This window comes from Pelodiscus sinensis, chromosome 21 (assembly GCF_049634645.1).
Source record: "Pelodiscus sinensis isolate JC-2024 chromosome 21, ASM4963464v1, whole genome shotgun sequence".
In the NCBI taxonomy this organism is placed as follows: Eukaryota; Metazoa; Chordata; order Testudines; family Trionychidae; genus Pelodiscus; species Pelodiscus sinensis.
In genome coordinates, this window is record NC_134731.1 from 18300384 (window position 1) to 18328171 (window position 27788).

Consider the following 27788-nt stretch of genomic DNA (forward strand, 5'->3'; position numbering starts at 1 on the left):
AGTGGGAGCCAAATTCTGGGGCTAAGGGGACTCCCAGGGACACCTTGATTAAAGCCCCCAGGACGGAGCTCGGAACTCATAAGTACTTACAGAACTGGAGGCTGAGCTGCATTTGGGTAACTTGTATGTAGACAAACTCCTGAGACCTCCCCTCACAGCACTCCCCTCCCCTTCCCCCACTCTTCCCTTGCACTCTCAGTATCAGTCCTCTGACACAAGCGCACACAACAGCAGCTACATGGACAGGGGGAGGGGTGACGACAACAAACTGAACTGGACTTAAAGGGAAAAGCACTTAAAGATGCAGGTGCTCTGACAGATCCAAGCAGAGCCAGGGGATGAAAAGGAGCTCAGTGAGCAAACCACGTCCAGGATTAATGGGATGCTGGAACTGGAAACATGCATTAAGAGCAGCTGGTCACTTACCATCTTGCCCACCTCCATGGTCAAAGGCTGTTCCTGGCTTCCCCCGCGAGAAGAGAGCGGGTTCAGAAATCCTGACGCTTGAAGATCACAATAACCAAGACAGAGCCCCCCGCTCCCTGACTGTTCGGGGCTCGGCCAGTTAATACGGCTCTGAAAATCTCATACTGGCCACCTTGCGATCAGCAAGCGCGGCCAGAATGGAAACCCTGGGGCAGAGAGGAAGATCTGAAAGCAGAGCCAGCCTGCGAGCTGAGGAGTGCCTGGAAAAGAGGCAGAATGGAGCTGAAAGCTTCTGCTGCTAGAAGCTACGGCGAGGTGAGAGGTAACAAAGCACCAACTCTCACACTCCGAATTGCCAAGGGATGGCACCGCCCGTTCGGCCAGGAAACCAGGAATTATCTGGCTGCCTGCTTGCAGTGGATCATCCGAGATCAGAAGGAGGAGAAAAAGAATCGGGTGGCTGGAGCCTGGCTGCTGCACTCAGCCACACGCTGGAGTGTGTGATTTGAATAACAAAAGAGCTCCTCTCTCCAAGCCAGGAGGATGGAGCTGCTATTCAGAGCGCCAGTGGTGGGAGAGAGAGAGGGCGCCAGCCGGTATGCGTGTGTGGCTAGGGGACCGGGGCTTACCAACAATCAGACTCAGGAAGTGGAGGCAGGGCTCTCCTAAAAGTGGGATGGATTTGGTTTCCCTCTGCACAGACACTCTCATTGCCACATACTAACCCGCCCAGACAGGGGCTGCACGGGTTAGCATCGTCATTCCAGGAAACTACACGGGGGTCTACACAATGAAATACCGCCGAGGCCTTTTCTTCTAGAAGTGTTTATTGCCGACTGTGCTAGGCCAAGAACAGACATGAAGGGAGGAGAAAGTGCGAGCAGGGAGCATAGCAAGGGGCTGGGCAGCCCTGAGGAGGCTGATGCACGCAGGCACTCCTGTCTCAGTGCCCGGGCTGAGCCTCACCACACTTTGGCTTTTGCACAGGGACTGCATGTCCTCTCCTGGAGAGGGCCAACAATCACATCTCTTCAGCCCAGGAGCAAACTTCACAGGAACCATGAGGCAATTGGACTGACTACTCCAGTCCTAAATGCTTTAGACACAGCTTGGAATCGATGGCTACACAGTCCTCGCCCTGCATTTCCGGCTGAAGGGTGAGTCCTTCAAAGGAGCAGGCTTGTGGAGCAAGAGAGGGGAGAAAATGCAGTGAAAAAAATGTAAAATATTGACCTGCCTGGGGCGGGGGTACCGAGCAACTTCATTAGTGTTCACACAGAGCTCTGGGAGCCTCAGCTGAGAGGCATTGGGAAAGTCACAGCATTTTATTGTGCTTCCATAAATGCCCTAAGTAGATGGGAGGCAACGTTACTCACCGCTGCCATGCTGCCACTGCTTTGCGGGACGTGGCAGAGAGGAGAAGAGACAGCAAACGTTTTGTACAAGCGGTGGCCACTTGCGGTGAAAAAGAGGACACAGGAAGTAAAAAGATGGTTGTGTGGAAAGAACAATACAGCCTTGTGGTTCTGAGTCTGGACTGCGAATAGTGAGATCTTAGATCTGTCCCCACCTCTGACACACTGTGATCAGGAGAAATGACTCAGCTCAGTGTTCCTCAGTATCCCCACCTGGACAAGAAGAATGCCACTACCTTCCTCCCCAGCTGTGAAATGCACTGCTGCTTGTGAGGAGCACCAGAGAAAGTGGCATGGTTAAAATAAGGGGGTAACGAATCCCATCTCCCAGTCATACTGCAGAGGGATCCAGGGAGACAGAATACAATCACCTGACTTCGCATTTAGCCCTTCAATACCCTAGTGCTGAGATCTTTAGCAGTCCTCAGACATTAAGGTCCTCAATTTTACATCTCATTTGAAAGATGGCATCTCCAGGAGCGCCGTGTTCCCCAGCATCAGGGCATATAACTCTTTTTTGTATCCCTCATGGTCAGGTAAAGGGCAACTAAGTCTGGGTGTCAAAACAGAACAGCACAACAGCAACTGGAACTGTACTTCACAGCTATATTTCCAGTGCTTGAGATGATACATAATGTCCCCTGCACTCCCACAGCAAATGAACTAAATGAAGGCAATTAATTAATGAGGGGAAGGAGGTTTTGGAAGAGATACTAGAACTACATTTTCCTTTCTCCTGGCCCCAATCCTCATTCTACCTCTGCTCCTCATATAGGATATGTCTACACTACCACCCTAGGTCGAACTAGGGTGGTAATGTAGGCAACCGGAGTTGCAAATGAAGCCCGGGATTTGAATTTCCCGGGCTTCATTTGCATCTCGCCGGGCGCCGCCATTTTTAAATGTCCACTAGTGCATTTAAAAATGGCAGCGCTCGGCGAGATGCAAATGAAGCCCGGGAAATTCAAATCCCGGGCTTCATTTGCAACTCCGGTTGCCTACATTACCACCCTAGTTCGAACTAGGGTGGTAGTGTAGACATACCCATATATAGTAGCCCAATGTCTGTGACTCTGAAATGCTGAAATGCTGGCTATTCCCTCTGGGGGGTGCTGTTGCCTCTCACCGTGGTGCTCTGCTGACTTCTGCACTGTTCAGCCAGGCCGCCGCGTGGGAGCAAGTGGCCGTTTGGGGTCCGTGCTCCCCGTGCTGCATGGGGAGCGTGGACCCTAAATGGCTGCTTGCACCGCTTGCTCCCGCGTGGCGACCTGGCTGAGCGGCGCAGAAGTCAGCCGAGCGCCACGGCGGGAGGCGAAGGGGGGCAGGGCAGTGCGGTGTGACAGCGGCTCCAGGCCCCGCCCCTTGGCCATGAACAAACCCTGGCTGGGGGGAGGGTGGAGGAACGAGGGGGGGGGAGGTGGAGGACCACTGGGAGGCTGCAGGATCAGTGCTGGGGTAAAGGGAAACGGTGCAGGGGAACAGCTGGAGCTCATAGGCAGCTACTCAGCTGGGCTGTCACGCGGGAGCAAGCAGCGCAAACAGCCGTTTGGGCTCCGTGCTCCCCATGCAGGAGGAGGAGGAGGAGAAGAGAAAGAGAGAGTGAGAGGCAGGAGGAAGAGGAGAAGAGAGAATGAGAGGTAGGAGGGGGAGAAGAGAAAGAGAGACGGAGAGAGAGGCAGGAGACGGAGGACTGCTGAGAGGGGGGGGGGGGGGGGAGGCAATAGGAGAAGGAGGGACAGAGAGACAGAGCGAGAGACCGGAAGCTCAGGAGAGAAGACCAAGACAGAAAGGGAACAGGATGTGGAGGAGAGACCTGAAAATCCCGTTTTATGACGGGCTAATTGGCTAGTACAAAAAGAATTATGGTTGCTCAAGGTGAAGTACATCCCATCAAATGTGTCTTCTGTTCCCAGTAAGTAAAAGTTGAGAGGTTCCTACAGACCCTCAGAAATCTACCTGAAGCACCCAGCACAGAATATTAGCATGGAGTAGTTATTAGCAGTTATTAGTAATATTAGCACAGAGAATTTGGTCAGACTGTAAGTCAATACTATTACCCATCTAGGGCTGAGCTTACCTCATCAAGGGTGTATCTAGACTACAGGGTTTTGTCGACAAAAGTGGACTTTTGTTGACAAAACTATACCTGCGTCTACACTACTGCCGAGTTCTGTTGACAGTAAGTAGACAGAATGTGGCAGTTTTGTCGATGGCGGTAAACCTCATTCTATGAAGAATAACGCCTTTTGTTGACAGAGTTATGTCGAAAAAAGGCGCTATTGCATCCATACTGCTTTTTCAAAAGAGAGCGTCTAGAGACTCTGTCGAGAAAGTGGCTTGCTTTGTCAACAGAACTGGCTGTAGTCTAGACACTCTTTTTCAACCGTGTCTGTCAACCAGGGGTGGCCCGGGAGCCTAGGCAAGCTAGGCAGCTGCCTAGGGCGCTGCTGGCCCGGGCGCCCCGAGATGACGCCATGGCCATTGACAGCCGTGCAGGCAGGGGCGCCGATTGCACCACCCTGCCCAGGGCGCCAGCTGCTGCAGCCGGCCTCGGGCCACTCCTGCTGTCGACTAAGCTTCTGTGGAAAAAAGTCTGTAGTCTAGCCATACCCCAAGGGAAAAAACTTCCTATACCTTGTCTCCACTAGGATTTTACAGCAAGACTGCTAATTCACTTTAGTTATCTCCCTCTAAACACACAGTGAAGACAGTCCTAGTCACAATGGTACAGATGTCCAGTTTTTCCCACAATGAAGGGTGTTGACATGGTTCTGCAAGTGGGATGGGTATCGGCACGCACACAGTTGGGCTGAAAAGTAAGAACCCTACATGTAGACAACTCAATCATTTTTTAACTTTTAACACACGGGATCCTCATTCATAGTCGAGGCAGGACCACTCCCTCTGCAGTCTACAACCAGTGCCTGAATGTGGCTTCGAAGTATACATTTTGGCAGGAACACTAAATGAGAATTAGATACTTGTTATAACTACCTTAGATAAGTGGTCTGCAGTAGCATACTATCACCAAAAGCAGCAATTTTTCTTCTACTTTTGCTGGCATGAATGCACAAACTGATTGCAAAAGGCAGCTCTGCAAAATCACTGTACAGCACCCATCATTTAAACTACCTCTCACCGTAGCCTTCTGATGCATATATGGCACCACTCTGGGCAACAAAATCTGCATCCAACATGTAAGGAACAAAGGTGGATGCAGCAAAGACAAGGAAGTAATCTCTGACTGGACCTGCCAAGAGTGTGGCAGTGGCTGTGCCTCTCACCTGAACCTTGTTAATCAGTGTGTGTGTGTCTGTGTATATACTGCAGCTGAAAACCACTCCAATTCTTTAGCCTCTTGGAATTTCACAAAGCCCCAGGCACACATGATGTATTCACTTGCTCTGCTTTCCTTTTACATAGGTCACTGTTTTAGGGTAAGCACCCCTCAGAGTGCTTCTGTCATCAAAAATCTGCTGGAAACTGGCCCAAGCAAGTGCCCAGATGTAAAATAGACAGCCAGTTATGTGGTGATCATTGGTTTTAGAAGTAAATTTGTACTCATCTCCACTTTTATTAAGTTCCTTCTCATTGCAGTCTGCATGATGACAACCGCAGAATGGGAGAATCCCCAACCACAGGTGGCTGGCAGGTAGGATACCAAAATATGGGAAATCCATCCTGAGACAGAACCTAAAACTTCCCATCTTTCAACTGAAGCTCACAGTATGAAGAACATCAGCCTGGGCTGTTTCTGCTCTCCCAGTTTGTATATGAAGTAGCAACAGATAGTTCCCCACCCAACCTTAATGCTTGGTAAACAATGTCTCTGAGTAGAGCAGCTTAATTCCCAGCTCAAGGTGAGTTAGCTCTGATCGAGCTAGCACACTAAACATAGAGGCTACATCTAGACTGGCATGATTTTCCGCAAATGCTTTTAATGGAAAAGTTTTCCGTTAAAAGCATTTGCGGAAAAGAGCGTCTAGATTGGCACGGACTTTTTCCGGAAAAGCACTTTTTGTGCAAAAGAAGCCCCGATCGCCATTTTCGCGATCGGGGCTTTTTTGCGCAAAACAAATCTGAGCTGTCTACACTGGCCCTTTTGCGCAAAAGCTTTGCGCAAAAGGACTTTTGCCCGAACAGGAGCAGCATAGTATTTCCGCAAGAAGCACTGATTTCAGACAGTAGGAAGTCAGTGTTCTTGCGGAAATTCAAGCGGCCAGTGTAGACAGCTGGCAGTTGCTTTTGCAGAAAAACTTGCCAGTCTAGACACAGTCAGAGGGTAACTGCAGAGATGCTAGCAGCTGGCAGGGACCAGCTCCTTGAGGGTGTACTCATTCAACATGCTAGGTATGTACCAGAGGTGACCAACCCCTCCCATTGTTTGCACCCTTGGAGCTACACTCTACTTTTGGCTTGATCAGAACTAGTACAGATCTTTCGCCTTCAGTTTGAAGTATCCACTACCCTACACGTTATATGGTCTACTATTAACGTGATTGTCTAGTTCTAGTGTCTGAGTATCACTGCCCTTTACTGGACAGTATGAGAACTATTCAACTTTGTAACAGGTCCCACATAACTAACAGAGTCTTCTTTAGCTTAATTGGTTCTACACTTTTGGAGTAAGAGGATTCAAGTTCTGGCCCTGCTTTGCTGTGAAGGTCAAGAGAGCATGGCATGCAGCATCGCAACTAACAAGGATCACAACTTTGTTATGTTTTTCTTTTGGGTTCTCATGCACAAAAGCCTTTAGACACCTTAACAAAAAAAGTAACAGAAATGCACAAAGAGAACTTGCACAAACAAACAAAAATCTCCAGGATGCCCACATCATGAAGGTTTCAATGTGTGTAGGGTGATTATACATTTTTCTGGAGAAGAAAGAGGACCGTGCACAAAGACAAAGATGATGTTCTGAAAAATGTGTGACCATGCACAAAAGGGAATCTGTAAGCCAAGATTAAAGCCAGCACAAAAAACAGAAAGGAGCAAGCTCTAAATGAGGAGGGAAATCTCCACTATGAAACGCAGGCTACTGGACACATTCCTGCAAGGCTCATTTAGAACAACATGGCTTGGAGGGGAGGAAATGCCCTTATAACCCCTTACATTGACCTGTTTCCAGCTGGGCCTTGCGCTTTCTGACACCTGCTCTCGGTTGGGGCAGGTGGCTGAGGGGGAAACTTGTTCTCAGATCCATGGTGTATCCTTGGAGCAAGTGCTGGTTCAGGGAGGGGCTGAGCCACTGTTGCCTCCTCTGCCCACTGGACAAATAGGGGGCATTTCTCCCCACCCACCCACATTCTGTAATTACATTCAGGGCTCAGATGCCAATGGCAGCAGCATCTGCAAAACAGCTTCACTGAAGAGAGTTGCGAGTCTTCCTCTCTTCCCCCACAGCAATTCAAACCAGCTGTTCTTATCTTGGCACATCTGCTTTCCCTCCCACCCACACTGGGCCTCATGATGCACAGTGCTATCCTCGCTGCAGGGAGGGCTAATAATAAAGGGGTGAAGGCAATTCACATGGTTACCAACACCATGGAAAGCCAAGAGTAGAGGCTGAGGATCTCCTCCACTCCAAGCACTCAAAGACTGCAGTATTGGCTCAGTCTCACATCACTGGGCCACCTCACTCAGCATCCTGTCTGACAAGGGCCCACCTGCTTCGGAGGGAGGCAGAAATGCCTTATTATGCATCTAACCATGCAACTCAAAACCATAGGGGAACATTTCCTCCTGCTCCCAGCTGGAGATCCTGGAGCTCCCTAAGCCTGAGGCATAGAGACCCCTTACTACATATCCCCAAGGTTCATAGGCCTCCACAACGGATTTCTATTCCCTGAAGCAGATTATTCAATATATTGGCAAAAAGATACAGCCCAGGCCATGTAGCAGCTGGAAAAAACAAATGCTGGAAAAAACACACACTCAGAACCCTCCTACTTCTCTTCTACCCATCACACCTCCCCTATAGTACCAACAAGAAGGGGGTAAAGTAGGGCACACTGATTGCCATTAACACAGGGCGGAGAGGGAAGCATTCAACACTTTCCTTGAATCTCACAGAGACCTTTGTCTCAGTTATAGCCTGCGGCAGCAAGTTATACGCTGTTTTTAAATGTATTCCTTCTGGTCAGTTTTACAGTTCTTGCCTCTGTTTCAGTGTCCCTCTTTACGGGGTGGAGTAAGTGGAAAGCTCAGATGGCCTTTACCATGCCATCCTCCCATGGCTTTCTATGCTTCTCTCATCTCAGTTCTCACTTGTCACCATTCCAGAGCTAAAAATAATCCTAGGCTTTTTCCATCTTCTCCTCCTTTTCCAGCTCCCATCCCTCCTGGGTGACCAATAATCTTTGCTGCCCTCACAATCTTTGCTATATTTCTTGAGTTCTTTTTGAGATGAGACACTGGAAACTGAAGGCTGATCTCCAGGAGAGGACGTTCCGCAGACGTTACAATACTTTTCATACTCTTCTTTGTTCCTTTTGAACACAAACATCTTATTTCCTTAAAAAACAACAAATAGTCTGGTAGCACTTTAAAGACTAACAAAACATGTAGGTGGTAACATAAGCTTTCGTGGGTTCAGCCCACTTCTTCAGATGACCAGAGTGTTGAATGTCCAGAACTAAAACAAATAGGGGAGAAGGGAAAACAGGAGTAGGGGTGGAGAGGAAAAATAATAGGGGGCAGGGAGAGAAGAGGTAGTGGGTATAAAAATATCAAGGGCTGGAATGTAATGAGAAAAACAAATAGTCTATAAGCACCTAAAGACCGGATAGTCAAAAGAGGCAGATAAGAACCATTAGTAGGCAATAGAGAAGAAGAGTACTAACACCAGATACTATACAGACAAAGAATCATTGGCGCCTTCATTGTTTGTTAGGTTGAAATGTCCCAGCCATTGGATATCTTTATTTAATCCATTAGCATGAGTATCAAACTTGAGAATGAATTGTAGTTCCGGTCCTGTCCTTTCCAACATAGTTAAACCAAACTAATTAGTAGACCAGGTCTGAGAGAGCCCCACACTTCTGTTAGAGCTTGTACTTATTCCCCCATCTCCCACCAGTCCTTTGTTCTCTAGCAAGGGCTCTGCTCTGCGTCCCTGCTGAGAGATGGAGAAATCCTCCTCCCTCTAGTCGATAGCTGGTAGGTGCCACTGGCTTGCTGACTGGGCTTTCCACGGTGTCCTGAGATGTTCCACCAACAGGAGCCAGCCAGTCTTTTTTTAAAATGACCCCCTCGGTCTGCTCAGGCACGTGGACATCACCCACCCTCTATGTCTGTTTGGCCATGTCTGCGCTACAGCATACGTCAGCAGAACAACTGTTGCTCAGGGCATGAACAAACCAGCCCCAGAGCAATGTAAGTTACACCAACATAAGTGGATAGCAGGAGAGCTTCTCCCACCCTCTTGAAGGGGGAAGGATTACTTCAGATGAGTTCTCTCCTGCCAGCTTAGAGTGGCTTCATTGAACTCCTTAGTGTACTCATGCCCTAAGTCTGCCCTGACAGCAAGTTTAATCCTTTCCCCTCCGCTGGGTGGGTAGCAATGCAAAATACAGGGGGAAACTGAGGACACACAGACTTAATAAAAACTATCACCAAAAATTCCTATTGAGTCACAGGGGAAAATGGAGCAGAGTTTCACAGCTGGTTTCAGTTTGCACTTGTTAGCTTGTGTGCCATGCAATCTCTCTAAACTTGTTCTCTCACCTGCTTATTTTCTTATGACTGTGACAATACTCTGAGCTGCTTCATAGTTACAACCCTGGTGGCCCTTGATCAGTCTTGCCACCTATTCCTATTCCTCTCCTGAAACAAAGGACTGAAAACTGCCCTCCATACTCCAAAGGGACTCCCACTCCACACATACTTTGTACGCTGCTTTCACCGACTCCTGATCTGGATTCTAGACCCCTGCTGCTTGACCAGCTAACACCCTGGCTGTGCTGAAGGCAGGTTCTAATATCATGGATTTGATTTCCTCAAGATTACAGAGGTGGCCTGCTTCACCACTGGAAACCCAAGACAGACTTAATTCCTCTTGACTCACTGAAGACTCAAACTGCAATACCTTCAGAACTGTATTACACTGACGATTCAGCTCCAATAAGCTTGCTAGGGAGGGTCCCCAGGCTTTCAAAAGAAATCCATCGCCAGCACTCAAGGAACCCCAAATCCACACACACTCCTGTGCCAAAGAAAGTACTTGATGGAACAAATATTCATGAAACGTTTACACTCCTTGGCTCATCACTTCTCAGTAACGTTTTCTGGCAGACAGGAGTCAGAGCCAGGTTTTCAAAGCTCTTAGGTGCCTAGAATGGTGGAGAGGTAGCTTGTGCAAAAGCAGCTAGGTACATCATTCTCACGGCTTCCCATGGGAGTCAGCTGCCTGGAAAGCCAACTGAAAAGCTCACTAGGTGCCCACCTGCAGCTTTAAGTGCCTAAAGATGTCTGAAAACCTGGCCCCATTCAGGACAGTGCTAAGCATGTGCTTAGGTTCTCTCTTAAAAAAGGGCCCTACTCCAAAAGGATGTTTTTTTCCTCTGTACAAAGAGCTAGCACAACAATTCAACAGTTAAGCTCCCCCTTAAGTACAGCACTACTTGCAAAGTTCAAGCGGCATAAGTGACGTGTAGGCCTTGAGGTAGCCCTCTGCCCAGGGCTGAATTTCCCCCTAGGGGGACCATGACTGCCCAGTGGTCTCCTTGGCCAATAAGCAAATTAGGCTGATGGTAAGTGCTAGTTAAAGCACAGGAACTGGTCTCTCTCAGACACCAAAAAGCAAAAGATAAACCCAGGCACTAGAACTGCAAAAATGCAGAGTATTCACATCTCTGGACAAGATGCAGGCAAAAGATCAGGGAGCTTCTGGCTCATCTGCTGTTCTCAGCCTTCAAAGTGTTGCCTTCCCCAGGACGTGGGCTCCCTCTCCTGCAGGCCGGATGCAGCAGGAAGCCCGGGGCAGACTCCACAGCTTGCCCCACAGCCTTGTGCCTGTGCAGAAACGTGGCAGTAGGGCTCCATTTCTGTTTTAAAACTGGAGGGGAGGGGGGAAGTTTTAGGAGCCGCCCCGCCCCCCGCACATTCCCATTGGCCAGTTTCTGGCAGAAACCTGCCAATGGGAGCTACTTATTGAACTAAGGCCGAGAACCATGCCCCCTTTCCTGGGCTCAGTTATTCATGGTGCACATGGCCCGGCAAGTAGGCTGGCTGGCTGGGAACATTTTAAGCTCTGCAGGCTCGCAAGTTTAGCAGCTGACAAGTAAGTCTCATGGCCACAGCCTGCTTCCGGCACCAGCCCTTTCCTGCCCCAACTCTCTGCCCCCTCCACTCAACATACCCAAACCCTCTGTCCCTCTCTTACAGCCATAGCCCCTCCCAGATACGGCACCCCAATCTTCTGCCCCTGATCACAATCCCCTCCTACCCTAGGTCACGTCCCAAACCCCTGCACTCCAGTCCCCTGCCCTAGGTCACAACCGCCTGCTTCATCCCAGCTCCCTCCTTGACTCCAGTCTCCCTCCTGCACCCCAGTATCTTACCCCAGGCTCCCTTCTGCACCTAGCCTCAATTCCAGACTCCACATCTCCATTAATAATCATGGAACAGTGCAGCCCTCAATCACTTTCCAAAATCTTGGCCTGGCCCCCCGTCAAAAATTATTTCCCACCCCTGTTCTCCTGTGTGCTGAGGAGTGCAGGCACAGAACCTCATGCTGTTTGCTCACAGGGTTAGAGGAAGCCACCTTGCTGTGTTGTCAATATACAGATTGCTCTTTAAAAATAAATAGAAGCACAGCTTGTGCTATAATTATTGATCCTCAGCTATTTTTGGCCTCCTGTTCCTACCACACATTCTTCTTGGAGTCACAACACAAGCTCTGCATAAAAGCCACTTGGAAGACAGCTAGCTGCAAGTAGGGCCAATCCCAAGCCAGCAGAAGACCCTGGACAGCAAGGGTGCACAGGGAACTGAATGAAAACCATTTAAGAGGGAAGGGGCTAGGTGGAAAGGACAGAATTCCTCAGGAGGAAATTACTGCTCCTGTTGCAAGGAGACAACACAGATTCTTGCTGTCTGATCACAGGGAGACACTTCTACTCACTAGAGAGGGAGTCCTTTGCAGAGTAAGCCCATGCATCCCCTGGCTTGGGGGTGAAGAGGATTGCCTTTGAAATCCCCTTTCCCACATACAAAGCAGACAGATTGTGGTTTTAAAGCTTTGGGACTTCCAAGGGCTCAGTTCCCCTGCAGTGGATGATGCTCATTAATTTTTCAGATTGGAACTGAATTGTATTTGGTGAAAGGGGGAAGGATTGCCAGCTCTAAAGTACATAACCAGTTGATTAAAGAACTTTATTTGTCCACCAAGCAGGTACAGACATAACCAACTGGGGAATTTAGAGACTGCAGTAATAAAGGAAACCCTGACATTTGGAACAGAAGCACATTTATCTCATGGTACAAAAACTACTCAAAGCCACATTCAACAGCTGTTACGTTATTATTTTTTTAACTCTAGCCCATCCCAAACAAAAAAAGGCATCTACTCCTGCAGCTAACACAACAGCCTCTCCATGCTGTCTGCTGGAAGCTTCCACTCTAAGGATAAGACAGGCTTGCTGCACATTCAGTCAAACTGCCGAGTAAACAAGCAGGCAGAGTCTGTGCGAACTGCACTTGTGGTTTCTGGGATGGAGAAACCTGCTTACTTAGAACTGGGCTGGCTGGGACCCACCAATTCATTCCAAAACAGGTCACCGAAGAACCACCAGATAGCAAGAACTTTCCATCACTGTTGAATGAGAACTGGTGGGGACTTACTGGTAGAGATCAATATTCTCAGCTCAGGAGATTGGCTAGAGAATGAACTTTCAGAAGAGCTGAGGTGAATACAGTCTGTTTTTTGGAAATGCTACAAAACCTTCCTCTGTGAGAAAGCTCTCTTCCCAAAGAATGACACTCAGAACAACGGCACCCCTTTCTGCCTTAAACTCCAACCAAGCCAAGAAATAAAAACCATTAAGACACAAAAGACAATTAGAGAAGCCCCTGACCTACGAGTGCAGATTGGAAGAACAGCATTCAATAAAAGAGAATTAAAAAAAATGAACATAACTGATAGAACAAACTCCACGCACCCAGAAAGCTCAGGTCCTGCATCAGTGATCATTAGCATATCCATTCTGGATGTTATTCTGTACCCCTTGTGCCACAATCTTAAGGTTATTTGGAATCTGCCCTCAAGTGCCACTCTAGCCTTCCTGACTTTTGCAACGTTCCTTCTAGGGATGTAAAATCCTGTTTAAAATGTTTAACCAGTTAACTGGCCTGTTGCGTGCAGCTGTGGGCGGGGGGAGGGGGCTGCTGGAGTCGACCCTCCACCTCCAGCGTGGCATGGTGGGCCCGGCTGGGCTGGAGCAGCCCCCGGCCACCACTGCACCACGAATGGGGGGGCTACTCTGGCTGGGCACCAATTAAATGGTTACCCTGGTGAGCATGCCGATTAGGCAATGCTTACCAGGTAACCGGTTAAACAGTTACCCCTTTACATTCCCAGTTTCTCCTACCAGGATTTGGTGCACAGATAGTCTAATCCATATTGTTTCCTTGCAGAATCTTTACACCCATGAACACTATAATATGCAAGACAAAAACAGTACCTTCCGGTGAACCCATGTGGATTATGTATCTTCCAAACATATTAGGACCATGTGCTGATCGCTGTGCTCCCTGCCGAGCTGTGCACAGCGGGAACCAGCCCTCTTCGCACTACTCTGTAAACTATTTAGTTGTCCTTGTGTATTATTTTTGCAATCAGCTGCAATCATTCCTCAATCATCCTGTTCCTTACATGAGCCCTGGAGGCTTACACTGGCTAAATATGCCTATCCAAAAATCAATGGCCTCCATTTTGGTCTCACTTTTCCACTTTGCAATCTTTCCATAATTGGATTATTACAATGAATTATTCAAGGAATTGTCAATATAGCATGGTTTCAATCAACTTCCTTTAAATTCCCTGAAACATGCCTGAGAGGCACTTCCTCTTTTTATTGGGGAGGGGAGCTGTCTCTGCAGATTTTATATGGTGATATAGGTTGAAAATGGAGACATGAAAGAAGCGATTTCAGCTTAAGACCCTTAGAACCTTTCTCAAACCAAGCTTACTAAAGACAGTCATTTTATATTCATTTTTGGGATAGGTTTAAAATCAGAGACTCAGATTTACAAAGGAGTCTGACAGGGAAGTGAAAGGTTTGCTGATCTTCAAATAAGAATTCGACCACCAGTTTTTATTTACTTACCATATCGCAAATGCAGTATTAAATCTAAGTGTACAGGAGTGTTTAGTATGCATCTCCCTAAAGCAGCACAGATTGTAGCTACTTCTTAACACTACTTAAATCTAATAGACTACACTAGTTTCATTTGAAACCAGTGATATGTTCTGGCTGGAGAACTGGCTGCCTATTGTCGTTGTTGCTTCCTCCAGCAGCAGGAAGCTGTAGGAACTGGATCTCATGCGAGGCAACATTTGCAATTTTGGAAGCAGCACAAGAGGATGATATGAGCTTGTGAGCTGCTACACTGGTTTTTAAAGATTTGGGTAACAGGAAAAGTATTTATAGCAAATAAGCGACATATTTTCAGCCCCAGAAAAGCACCCACAAATTATTATGAATATCCTCCCAAGGACAGGATGTCACAGCTCAAATAGACTCATTCTGCATATCAAGAAGCTAAAGCAAGCCAGAAGAAATGAGTTCCTCTGTATTGCACTGTGTCATGGGGAAACAAGTCCTTTTAAACCACTTTCCCCTTTGATTCCAGACACTGCGGAGACACTCAGTTCCCAGGAGGAAGTTGGGAAAAAGCAGCTCATTGTCAGCATTTCCAAAGAGCACTTGCAGTACCACAGCAGTGCATGCAGCCAAAACCAAGGGCTGGCTACCTCTTTATCAAAGATCTGGGGCTTGTTGGGAGAGATTCCAGAACCACTTTGCCGCGCAAAGCATCTAAACCAATAGCAGCAGGATCCATCGCTCTCGACGGACCATGGTGTACAAACATACAACCTGGTGTCTTCTACTTCCTCTTGCAGCATCCCAATGTCCAACAGGAGTTTTCCCATTGACGTCCGTCACCAGGCCCATATATTAGCAACTCAGCCACCAGTCACTATTTCACCCATAGAAGCTTTCCCACTTCCATGCTCTCAAGAAGACACCTTGCTAGAGCTGCTGACATTTCTATAGGATTAAAAATCTAAAACATATCTGTGATGTCTTTGAATTCACAGACTAGAGGATGGGCAGGGGATAACGTATCACAGTGCATACAAGAAAACAGCTAGCAGAATATGAAATCAGAAGTTGGTCTTGGGTCTATTCTCAGCTCTGACACCAATTTACTATGGGCATGTCTACACAGCAGGGTTAAATATGAAATAACCTATGCAATTTCAGCTACGTCAATTGAGTGGCTTAAGTTGAAATAGGATATTTCCACTTTGGGCATGTCTACCCAGCACTTATTTCGAAACAGAGCATTCTTCCCCCGACTTCCCTTACTCCTCATATAATGAGGTTTACAGAAATAAGAAAGGAGTAAGAAACCCGTTATTTTGAATTTATTTTGAAATAACAGGCTTGCTGTGTAGACACGCACCACACACTGATGTTATTCCAAAATAATGCTGCTGTGTAGACATGTCCTAAGTGTACTTAGACATGTGTCTCAACCGCTGTCTCTGTTTTCCCCTTTCTAAAATGGATACAGTGGTTATCCAGTCAGTGCTTCAGAAATGCAAAGTATTCTTCTCTGGGAACAAATGTCAGGATAGGAGGAGATTCAGTTACTCAGCTAGAGAGGACTAGTAAGAATCACTACAAATATTTCAAATTTAAAGGGACACTGATATCTTGAACTCTAGCAAAATCCAAGTTTTCAGTTAAAAACTAATTTCAGATATCACTCCTGCCTCCATCTCCCTACATTTCTGATGGCATTGTAACAAAGTTTTTCATATTATTTTAAGTGCTTTTCTTTCCCCTGCAGCTGCGTGAAAAGCCTCTCCCAAACAGGAGAAAGTGACTATCCCAGGGAAACAGAGGAACTGTCTGTGCAGAATGTGCAGCTAACTACACCAAGGAAACAGACTACAAAACCAATACAGTAATGGCAGGTGTTACAGATATACAAGAAGTAAAGAGAAGTTCAGAGGGAAGTGTGTCCTTGAAGCAGAGGTGGGCATGAGTAAGGCATTCAGGTAGGATTTCCTTTCATTCTGCAAAGCAGCCAAGGCTGCAGGAGGTTCATGACTCTGAGTAAACTGCTCTTGATAAATTATTTTAATGATTCAGTGGCAAGATTAAGAACCACAGAAGTTGCTCAGTAGCTAGGCCATTGTGAGAGAAAGTGCTGCCTGAGTGAAGGTTTGAACATAGAGACCCTCTCAAGCCAGTGAGCTGTAACCTTTAGAGTTGATTTGCTAATTAATATCCATCCCTGCTTAAAAGGACAAACAGGAACTACGCACATACCATAAATACACAAAGGCTCAAAAAAAACATCCTGTGCCTGTGTACACTCATTTCTCTCACAAGGAAACCATTCACTCCTGCAGTCTTATCTTTCCTGTTTGGAAGCCATGACAAGCACAGATAAAATTTAGTATTTATGAAAAACAACAAGGAATCTGGTGGCACTTTAAAGACTAACAAATGTACTAGGGCATACGCTTTTGTGAGATAATTCCTCAGATGCTTCAAGAGAACAGAAAAGAAAAAAGACAGGGATACATAGATGGAAGTGTAACATCAGTACTAATTAAAGCAGAGGGGATGCGGCTCATCTCCAACAGTGATGAAAAGGTGAGAGTACCTGAAGGGGAATTACTTAAGAGTAATGTGAGAACCTCTTCATATTTCTATTTAAACCTCTTTTCAGAGTCTCAACTTTGCATATGAATTCCAGTTCAGCAGTTTCTCCTTGCAGTGTGATTTTGAAGGTTTTTTGACCGAGAATGGCAACTTGCAAGTCAGAAGCTGTGTCCAGGGAGGTAAAAGTGCTTTCCCATTGGTTTTTGTATGTTGCCATTCTTAATGTCTGATTTGTGTCCATTTATTCTTTTGCATAGACACAGTCCCGTTTGTCCGATGTACATGGCAGAGGGGCAGTTAACATAAGAACATAAAAATGGCCGTACTGGGTCAGACCAAAGGTCCATCTAGCCCACTAGCCTGTCTGCCAACAGTGGCCAGCACCAAATGCCCCGGAGGGGGTGGACCGAAGACAATGATCAAGTGATTTGTCTCGTGCCATCCATTTCCAGCCCCTGACAAGAGGCCAGGGACACCATTCCTACCCCGGGACTAATAGCCTTTTATGGATCTAACCTCCATGAATTTATCTAACTTCTCTTTAAACTCTGTTATAGTTCTAGCCTTCACAGCCTTCTCTGGCAAGGAGTTCCACAGGTTGACTATGCGCTGTGTGAAGAACTTTCGCTTATTAGTTTTAAACCTGCTACCCAAGTCAGCACAGGGAGCCAGGAGGAGAGGGCCATTTTTGGGAGTGCGGGGGAGGCTTTACGAGTCATGGGGGGGAGGGCTTTACGAGCTCCACCCTGGGATGCTGGGGGAAGGGCTGCATGCGGCTCGCGAGCCAGCCGTGGCTGATATAGATGATGTGGATAAGTCCTGTGATGGTGTCAGTAGGGTAGAGGTGTGGACAGAGTTGGCCACAGTGTTTGTTGCAGGGAATGGTTCTTGGATTAGTGTTTCTGTTGTGCGGTGTGAAGTTGGTGGTATTTGTCTCAGATTGGGGGGCCGTTGGTAAGCAAGGACTGGCTTGCCTCCTACGGACTGTCAGAGCAAGAGATCATCATCTATGATATGTGCTGGAGAGGTTTTAGCTGGGGGCTGTAGACAGTGGCTAGTGGTGTTCTGTTACTTTCCCTGTTGGGTCTGTACTGTAGTAGGTGACTTCTGGGTATCTGCTTGGCTTTATCAATCTATTTCTTCACTTCTACAGGTGGGTAATATAGTTTTAAGAATGCTTGCTAGAGATCCTACAGGTGTTCATCTCTATATGAGGGATTGGAGCAAATACGATTGTATCTTAGGGTACATCTAAACTACATGCCTCTGTCAACGGAGCCATGTAGATTAGTTTACTCGAAAATGGGAAATGAAGCAGTGATTTAAATAATTGCCGCTTCATTTAAATAAAAATGGCCGCCGCAATGTGCCGATCAGCTGTTTGTCGGCTCAGCGCAGCAGTCTAGACGGGGATCTGCTGACCCCAGAATCCTTCGGACGCCAGAACCCTCGCATGAGGCTTACAGGATCTGCCGATGAAGGGTTCTGGGGTCGGCAGATCCCCATCTAGACTGCTGTGCTGAGCCAACAAACAGCTGATCGGCACAGCGCGGTGGCCATTTTTATTTAAATGAAGCAGCGATTATTTCAATCGCTGCTTCATTTCCCTTTTTCAAGTAAACTAATCTACACGGCTCCGTCGACAGAGCCATGTAGTTTAGAAACACCCTTAGGGCTTGGCTTTAGACAATGGATCATATGAGGTGTTCTGGATGAAAGCTGGAAATGTGTAAATAAGTATAGCAGTCAGTAGGTTTCTGGTACAGAGTGGTATTTATAGGACCATCATCATTTAGTTGTACTGTAGTGTCCAGGAAGTGGTTCCCTTGTGTGGACTGGTCAAGGCTGAGACTGATGATGGGGTGGAAATTGTTGAAAACTCAGTGGAATTCTTCAAGGGTCTCTTCTCTGTGGGTTCAGATGGTGAAGATGTCATCAATGTAGGGAAGTAGAGGGGGGGCACTTAGGGACAGAAGCTGAGGAAGCATCACTGTAAGTCAACCATAAAAATACTGGTGTACTGTCGGGCCATGCAGGTACCCATGGCAGTGCCTCTGACTTAAAGGTATAAGTCATCCCCAGACCTGAAATGGTTGTGGGTGAGAACAAAGGCACAAAGTTCAGCAACCCGATGTGCCGTGACATCATTGGGGATCCAGTTCCTGATGGCTTGTAGTTCATCCTCATGTGGAGAGCTTCGACTTCCATAGTGGCCAGAGTGTTTTTTCTAATCCAGTTCTCCCTGAAGTCAAGCAGAAGTTTTCCAATAGACTTCAGTGAGACAGACATTTGCCCCACAGAATATTCTAAGCATGAGCTAACGAATTCTCACAACACCCCCTTTAGACAGATAGTAGCAGCCCAATTTTCCATGTTGGGAAACAGGCACAGAGGTTAAATAACTGCCCAAGACAGGAGTCTACATCAAAGTTGGGCTTCTAATCTGCAGCACAGTTCTTGACCTCCAATTCCAGAGACCCTGACCCTTCCCCATTCTCTGAAACTAGCTGGTCTTTTAGCTCTGGAGTATGTGAACATCGTTGTTAACAATTCCAGCGAAGGAGCTCTACACTATGTGTTATATACTGCAAACCACTCAGTCATTCAGCACCCTTAGGGAGTTTTTCCCCTCCTGTCAGAGGCCATGGAAAGTGTCAGAGCAGACTGGCTTGGGGACTCAGTATCAGTCCTTTAGCTTCCCTGGCATTTTCAATTCAAAGCTTAAAACACACCACAAGTTCAAAGTGTTGGGTTCAAGATGAACAGCTCAGAATCTGGATATTCAAACAATTCAGCTCTCTGGATTAGCAGAGCAACACAGGGCACTCTAGCAAGTTAGATAACTTAGCTTTGTAGTAGAGATATATTTAGTTTAAGACAGGCACTAGTACCTCCCTCCCAGGGTGGACAGAAAAGGGGTCTCAGCACAGCAAGGACTCTCACATTACAGCCCTCAATACAAGTGCTTTTGCAAGTCTGCACATTCCAGGGACTCTGCATATTTCACATAGTTATTTAATTATCCTGTTCAATAGCTCAATTAAGTTATGTAAGGATTTCAACTCCCTGCTCCCAGGACCGGATGCTCTCTAAGGAGGGGGCAGATGCAAGAAGGGACATTCTGACAAACAGCTTCGCAATACTGGGATACAAATCACACATACAATGGGACTTGCAGGCCCATCCTGGGGGCCAGCATAGACTCTCTCAACTCTGCTACTGCTTTTTAAAGTTCTCATTTCCCAAACTGACACCTGTGAATGGTACCTTATAAGATTAATAAATCCTTGCTCTGAACAGTGACTATTCCCCCTTTCCCAAGCAACTGGCCACGCTCTGGAGTTCAGGGAAAGCTTTGCACAAATGCAGAGAGGAACATAACCTTCCAAAGCAGACATGGAGAGGGCCTGTCTCTCAACTGATTTTTTTGGCATCACTTGGGTTCACATGACTGAATAGCCCTTGTTTGACTGCTATAAATTCCGTACATATGCTGGAGGCTGCCAGTGAGAAAGAATCGCTTCAGAGGATCCAGGATGGGGTACGAGGTAATCCAGGCAAACAAATGACACGGGGAAAAAATGTATGCAGGAAACTTTATTGTATGGCTGCTGGCTTTAAAGTTTATGAACTCCGAATCTGGGAATCAGTCATGACCCCTTAAAGTTACAAGTTTAGTATATTCTAAACCCAATTTCTGACACATTATCCTTTTCCAAAAAAGGAAAAATAGTACTGGCCTGAAACTTACATTAATGTTCCATTTTATTTACCAATGCTGCATGCAGCAAAAGCATACAGTTTGAGTACCAGATCCAGGAATCTTGATGAATCAAGCAGAAGGAAATGAAAACTCCTCTAAAGGTGTGGAAAACATCCATATGCCACCCAACAGGATCTGGAAAATGGATTAGAGGCACTTTGGGTGGAATTCTCAAAAGGAACTTAGACATAGCGTCCCACCATTTGACTTTATAGAGGTGTAGACTTAACAGTTGGTTCCACTCTACACTCTATAAAGAAACAGGAAGGAAGACTTTTACAATTGAGTGCTGGGAACCATGAAGGTCTGCCTAAGATTTGGACTATTTGTAAATCACTGTGTTTTAGAGACATACAGAAGAGAATGCCCCTGGTTTTAGTCAGCCTCAGACAGTTAATCAGATGTGTAGAAGTTTAATAGTTTAATTTCCCAAAATAATCAGAGAAATTATCATAGGTCCTGGGCTAAGTTCCTGTAAGCTGCACAGCCACACACCTGCCTGGTTAGCACCATACAGGTGCTCCAGGTACTTGCCCAAGGTGGGAAGAAGGCCACCCCATACCCAACCTAGCCACACTTCTACTCTGCCCTGGCCAGGGACAGCCTTTGCTGGATGGAGTGCAATAACTAGGGATGTTAAAAGGAGTTTATTGAAGTAAACGTGCAACCACCAAAAATGTCAGCCGTTACACAGTGAGTGGGGGGAGGCGGTGCCACCCTGTCCCATCCTGTACTGCTGCCTCTGATACAGAAGCAGCAACATGGCGGGGAGGGGCCTGCGTGTAACCATGCACATTAACCAATAAGCCCAGGCTCATCAGTTAACTGGTACATGGTTACACTTTCACATCCCTACTAATAATCCACCTATAGCACCTCTCACTAGATAGCTCTGAAATCTTTCCATAGCAGATTGAAGTAAAAAATCTTTCTGGCACAACCACCTACCCCGTGGTGACACAGACAGGCCCACTGATGGGGGAGATAATGGGGACAGTTGCCTCAGGGCCTGGCAATTCTAAAGTGCCATGGGCTCCTGGCCACCACTTCTGCAGCAGTAGCTGGAACCCCAAGCCCTTTAAATCTCCACCAAGCACTGTGCTCTGGGTGACTCTGAGGGCTGGCAGTGAGAAGGAGCTGCCTGGAGGCAGCTCCAGGAATGGGGAGCTGCCTCCTCCCCACCTTGCCCAGTGACCTGGCAATTCTGTCAGCCCCCCTGCACACAGAGCTAGTAACTATGGCATTGAAGAAGTTTGCTTGGGACTATATGAGAAAACTCACATTTTTAATTTAAAAGTCAAGAAAACCTTCCAAATGTGACCAGACACAGTGCTGTCTGAGTATGCCTGCAGACAGACAGAAAAATTGTTCTGAGAGATGTGATCCTCCTTGTATTTCTCTCAGTGGTGGTACCTCTGTCGTAGAGCCTTTCACGATTTTCTGAAAAAAACCCAATGTATTCTCAAAACACTTCCGAGTTGGGGGATTAATTGAAACTGGAACTGTTTCAGGAAGGGGTTTTGAGAAAATTTCCAATTTTGAAAAATTTTTGAGAAAAAAAAGTTTCTAAATTTGAAATCATGTGAAGCAAGTTTTCATTTGAAATTTTTAGTAAGTTGTACTAAAAAAAAAAAAGTAATCGGTATCTCCAAAAGGTCAGATCTAAATTTCTGCTGATCCTATTTAAAAGTTATTTTCAATCATCAGTCTGCAAAATGTTTGAATATTTCATCTTTTTGGCCCAAATCTTGAAAATGCTCCTGGGATGAGAAACCAGGTTCCCCCCTCGCTCTCCTGGGTCGCCGATGGCAACGCAAATGATTACTGCGCATTCGCTGCCGGTCCTTTCAGCCAAACCACTCAGCCATTCCGAGATCGTGTGCAGAGCCAGGTGGTGCCCTCACTGCCTCCACCTTCACTGCAGCCCATCTTACCTTCAGTGCCTGGAGGCAGCAACTCATTGTCAGCGCACATGCTCCCTACACATCACTTGGCTAGCCTAATGGTCGCAGTTGCTAATCACAGCTTTAAATGAGTGGCCTGGATCATCCTCCCTAGATCTCATGCAAAAGAGACCCTGTGTGCCGAGATCTCTTCCTGCCACCAAGAAGGGGGAAGGGGGGTTTAGCAAGCGCTTCCAGGGCAGTCTCCTTCTCCTGAACCCACAGAAAGACTCCATGAGACATGCAAGGGAAGGAGCGAAGATCACGCAGTAAGGCTTTGGAAGACACTGTTGTCCCCTACCCCAACTAACCATAGTCAGAAAAGATAGTAGAGTAGCAGGGATCCCTGGTTGCAGGTGCCCTGGCAAGTTCCCTGCTCGAACAACTCCAGTGCAGTCACAGGTTGGGTGTCTGGGAAGTGTATCAGATACAGAGGCACAAGGCCTCAATGTAGATGGCTCAAACACCTGCTCATCTGGAAGATCTGGCAGGTTTGGATCCAGCTGTGGTCTGCTCCATGAAAGCACAAATCCTCCCACCACCCCACGCCCGCTCTGGAGATCTGGCAGGTATGGACAAATCTCCCCGCCCCCCCAAACCCGAATGGGGAAGAACATTGTGAGGAGATTCCCTGCAATAAATGGTTCTGAGAGGAGAGAGGAAAATCCAGGCTAGTGGTGGCAAGAAGTTTCACCAAACACGCAAACAAACAAAGCTGTTTTCCCTTGGCAGGTTAGCAGAGCAAAAGCAAAGGAAGAGTGTCAGGGCAGCCCTTTCAGTTTTGAGCTCATGGCTTTAAGTGAGTTTTTGGAAAGATCATTTGTAGTTAAATAGCTGGTATTTTCGCTACTGTTACAGGGTTGTCCACTCAAGTGTAGCATTCCCTTCTCTTGCTCTCCACATACCTGCTCTGGAGACAGACAAGTGCCAGATATCATCATGCAACGCAGACAGAATCTCCTGTCCACGAGACATGCAGATCACAGAAGAAATTATTGTAACAGTGACGACAGAGGAGACCAAAGGAAGAGATTAGAGATCAATTAAAAAAGAAAGCAAACAAAAGGCTGCTCATGAAACACACATTACACAGTTGATCTAGAAATGAACCATAAGCAGACAGCTCTCACAAGACCTCCACTCCTCATGCAGTTGTGATACAACACTGACTCTCCAGAAAACCATAAGAAATACAAGGGAACACAATCTAACACACAACAGTTCTGCACTCCACAGGTGAATAAAAATGGATTTTAAAAATACAAATATTAAAATCAGGTATCTGTATTTAAATCTTTTAAAATTTAAATTAAGCACTGGAGTTTTTTTAACAAATCAATTAAAAATTAAAATGAACGATCTATGGTAAGGCCTTTCTGTACTATTTAAATCATTTCAATTAAATTAAAAAACTAATATTAAGAAATACATGTTTGCTAATTAAAACTGATGGTAGTCACTGGCTGAGCCCCTGGAAGTAGTGTTTGCTGAAGTGCTAACCCAGCTTTTCACAGAAGTAATCTCTTCTGAAGGTACAGAGATAATATTTGCTTCATTTCAGTTTATTCAATTAATTCATAGAATCCTAGGGTTGAATGAGACCTCAGGAGGTATCAAGCCCAACCTCCTGCTAAAAAGCAGGACCAATCTCAACTAAATCATCCCAACCAGGGCTTTGTCAAGCTGGGACTTAAAACTTTTAGGGATGGAGATTCCACCATCTCTCTAGGGAACCAATCCCAGTGCTTCTCCACCCTCCTAGGGAAAAAGTTTTCTAATATCCAACCTGGACCTCTCCCATTGCAACTTGAGAGCATTGCTCCTGCTATCAAATCTGTCACCACTGAGAACAGCCTCTCTCCATCCTCTTTGGAACCCTCCTTCAGGGAGTTGAAGGCTGCTATCAAATCCCCCCTCACTCTTTTCTTCTGTAGACTGAATAAGCCCAAATCCGTCTGCCTCTCCTTGTAAGTAATATGCTTTAGACCCCTCATCATTATTGTTGCCCTCTGCTGGACTCTCCAATTTTTCCACATCCTTTCTTTAAGGAGATGCCCAGAATTGGATGCAATACTCCAGATGTGGCATCACCAGTAGCGAATAAAGGAGAACAATCACATCCCTAGATCTGCTGGCAATGCTCCTACTAGTGCACCCCAATATGCCGTTAACCTTCTTGGCTACAAGGTGGCGCCCTGTTGACTCACATCCAGCTTCTCATCCACTGTAATCCCCAGGTCCTTTTCTGCTGAACTGCTGCTTAGCCAATCAGTCCCTAGCCTGTACCAATACTTGGGATTCTTCTGTCCCAAATGCAGGACTCTGCACTTGCCCTTGTTGAACCTCATCAGATTTCTTTTGGCCCAATCCTCTAATTGGTCTAGGTCACTCTGGATCCTATCCCTGCCCTCCAACATATCTACCTCTCCCCCTAGCTTAGTGTCATCCACAAAGTTGCTGAGGGTGCAACCCATCCCCTCATCCAGGTCATTAAAAAAAAGGGTTGAACAAAACCAACCCCAGAATCAAGCATTCCATTTGATGTCGACTGCCAACCAGACATCGAGCCGTTGAGCACTACCTGATGAGCCCAACGATCTAGCCAGATTCCTATCCACCTCATGGTCCATTTATCCAATCCATACTTCTTTAACTTGCAGGCAAGAATTCGGTTCCATGACAAGTTTATTCAAACTAAGGAAATGCCTCTTGACCCACTGTGAGGTGACCTATCACTCGGCATTTCAGCTGTTCAGTCTCTACCTGAAGACAGAGCTGGTTTTCTCAACACAATCAACTTGTTTCCCCCTTCTAATCTACAAACAAAACAAAACTCTCTTTTTTCTCTTTATCCTTTATGTATATGTTTGAAAATGGACATGGCACCCAGATACCCAGTGAAGAATGAAGTTTATACAACTGCTCCCCGAGTTACGAACAAGTTACGGACCAATACTTGGTCTGTAACTCCAGGTGTTCGTAACTTGGATCCTAAAGAGTTACATGGCGACCGCACTGTTTGTAAGTGCAGATCGCCGTTCGTAACTCAGATCCGCGGATGGTCGTAAGTGGAGGTGGTCGTAACTCGGGGAGCGGCTGTACTTTGCTAACACTTAATTTCTGCCACCTGCCATTAGGGTAGGAGAGAAAGCAGTTTAATTTTACACACACATAAATCAAAGACTTCAGAACCCCACTTCCTTACTTCCGAAACAATACACATTCAGTAATTGGCCATCATAAGGACTAACTGAGATTCAGATACTTCACCCTGCCACTAGCAGAGTGTCTGATTGGCAACATCTCCCTTTCCTTAGCAGGTCAAATTAACTGCATTCCAATAACTGTTGATTTCACATGCTGCCTCTCCTTCAGGGAAGAGCACAGCTCAAACATGGAGTGATGGAAGATGTTTCTTTCACGCACAAAGCACCTTATTACCTAGATGATGCCTCCCAAGATGGATTTATACTTATTTTTTACTGAGATTCTTTTAACCAGTGCTTTATTCCTGCTGCACTGTAAACTGGTGTATTTTGCAGTTAATAGAAGAGAGGTTTGATATCTCATGGCTGGGTCTACACTGCACTTTACCTTCAAGCCTCCCACTAGCGCTGCAGCCGAAGTAATTCCACCAGTGATCCACAATGCTTACCAGTAGAACACCAAGTACAAAAACGTTACTACCTTATAGGACTGGAAAGGAATCTAGAATGCCAGTATTGAGGTAGTGATAGAAATGTAGCCGTGTTAGTCTGGGGTAGCTGAAGCAAAATGCAGGACAATGTAGCACTTTAAAGACTAACAAGATGGTTTATTAGATGATGAGCTTTCGTGGGCCAGACCCACTTCCTCAGATCAAATAGTGGAAGAAAGTAGTCACAACCATATATACCAAAGGATACAATTTAAAAAAATGAACAAATATGAAAAGGACAAATCACATTGCAGAACAGGAGGGGGATGCGGGGGGGAGGGGGAAGGAAGGAAGGTAAGTGTCTGTGAATTGATGATATTAGAGGTAGGGAGAGTGGGATGTTTGTGAGTTAATGGTATTAGAGGTGATAATTGGGGAAACTATCTTGGTAATGGGTGAGATAGTTCAAGTGTTTGTTGAGTCCTTTTTGGAAAGTGTCGAATTTTAACATGAATGACAGTTCAGAGGATTCCCTTTCAAGTGCAGATGTAAAAGGTCTTTGTAGCAGAATGCAGGTGATTAAGTCATTGAGAGAGTGTCCTTTCTGGTTAAAATGGCAAGAAACTGTTTTTTCTTTGTGATCTTGTCTGATATCTGTTTTGTGGGCATTAATCCTTTGGCGAAGTGTCTGAGACGTTTGTCCAATGTACATAGCAGACGGACACTTTCGGCACATGATAGCATAGATTATATTTCTGGATGCGCAGGAATATGTGTTCTTGATCTTATAACTCACTTGGTTAGGTCCAATAATGGTATCAGCAGAATGAATATGTGGACAAAGCTGGCAACGGGGTTTGTTGCAAGGGAAGGTACCAGGGTTGGTATTAGTGTGGTATGTCCTGTGGTGGTTGGTAAGAATCATCTTGAGGTTAGGTGGTTGTCTATAGGAGACTATGTGTCTGTCTCCCAGAGCCTCTTTGAGTATGGTATCCTGTTCCAGTATAGGCTGTAGTTTATTGATAATGTGTTGGACAGGTTTAAGTTGGGGGTTGTAGGTGATGACAAGAGGTGTTCTATTGTTGGTTTTCTTGGGTCTGTCTTGAAGTAGATGGTTTCTAGGTATTCGTCTGGCTCTTTCAATTTGCTTTTTTATTTCTCTGGGTGGGTAGTTGAGGTTTATAAATGCTTGGTAGAGATCCTGAAGCTTCTGGTCTCTGTCAGTGGGATTAGAGCAGATGCGGTTGTATCGAAGGGCTTGGCTATAGACGATGGATCGTGTGGTGTGTTCTGGATGGGAGCTGGAAGCATCCCACTCTCCCTACCTCTAATATCAATTCACAGACATTTACCTTCCTTCCTTCCTCCCCCCCCCCCCCCCCCCCGCATCCCCCTCCTGTTCTGCAATGTGATTTGTCCTTTTCATATTTGTTCATTTTTTTAAATTGTATCCTTTGGTATATATGGTTGTGACTACTTTCTTCCACTATTTGATCTGAGGAAGTGGGTCTGGCCCACGAAAGCTCATCATCTAATAAACCATCTTGTTAGTCTTTAAAGTGCTACATTGTCCTGCATTTTGCTTCAGTATTGAGGTAGTAAGCTCTGGTCATGTCTGATCTGTGCAATGTGGAAGCAAAATGAAGATTTCCCATACTAACTCTGCACAGAGTTTTTGCTACTTTACAGAATAAGAAATGT

At 46.2% G+C, this 27788-nt stretch overlaps 1 protein-coding gene across 3 annotated transcripts in view; it reads right to left on the reverse strand.

Moving 5' to 3' along the window:
* The window catches only part of HIP1 (huntingtin interacting protein 1), a 116834-nt gene that overhangs the window by 54296 nt on the left and 34750 nt on the right, over positions 1-27788 (reverse strand). The window contains exon 1 of one of the 3 annotated variants that reach the window (XM_075905022.1): positions 427-2597. The exons of the other annotated variants lie outside the window; for them this stretch is intronic. Coding sequence (XP_075761137.1) covers positions 427-444 — 18 coding nt within the window. The 5' untranslated portion in view covers positions 445-2597. Of the gene's footprint in view, positions 1-426; positions 2598-27788 lie in introns of those variants that run through there. 3 annotated transcript variants of the gene reach the window in all.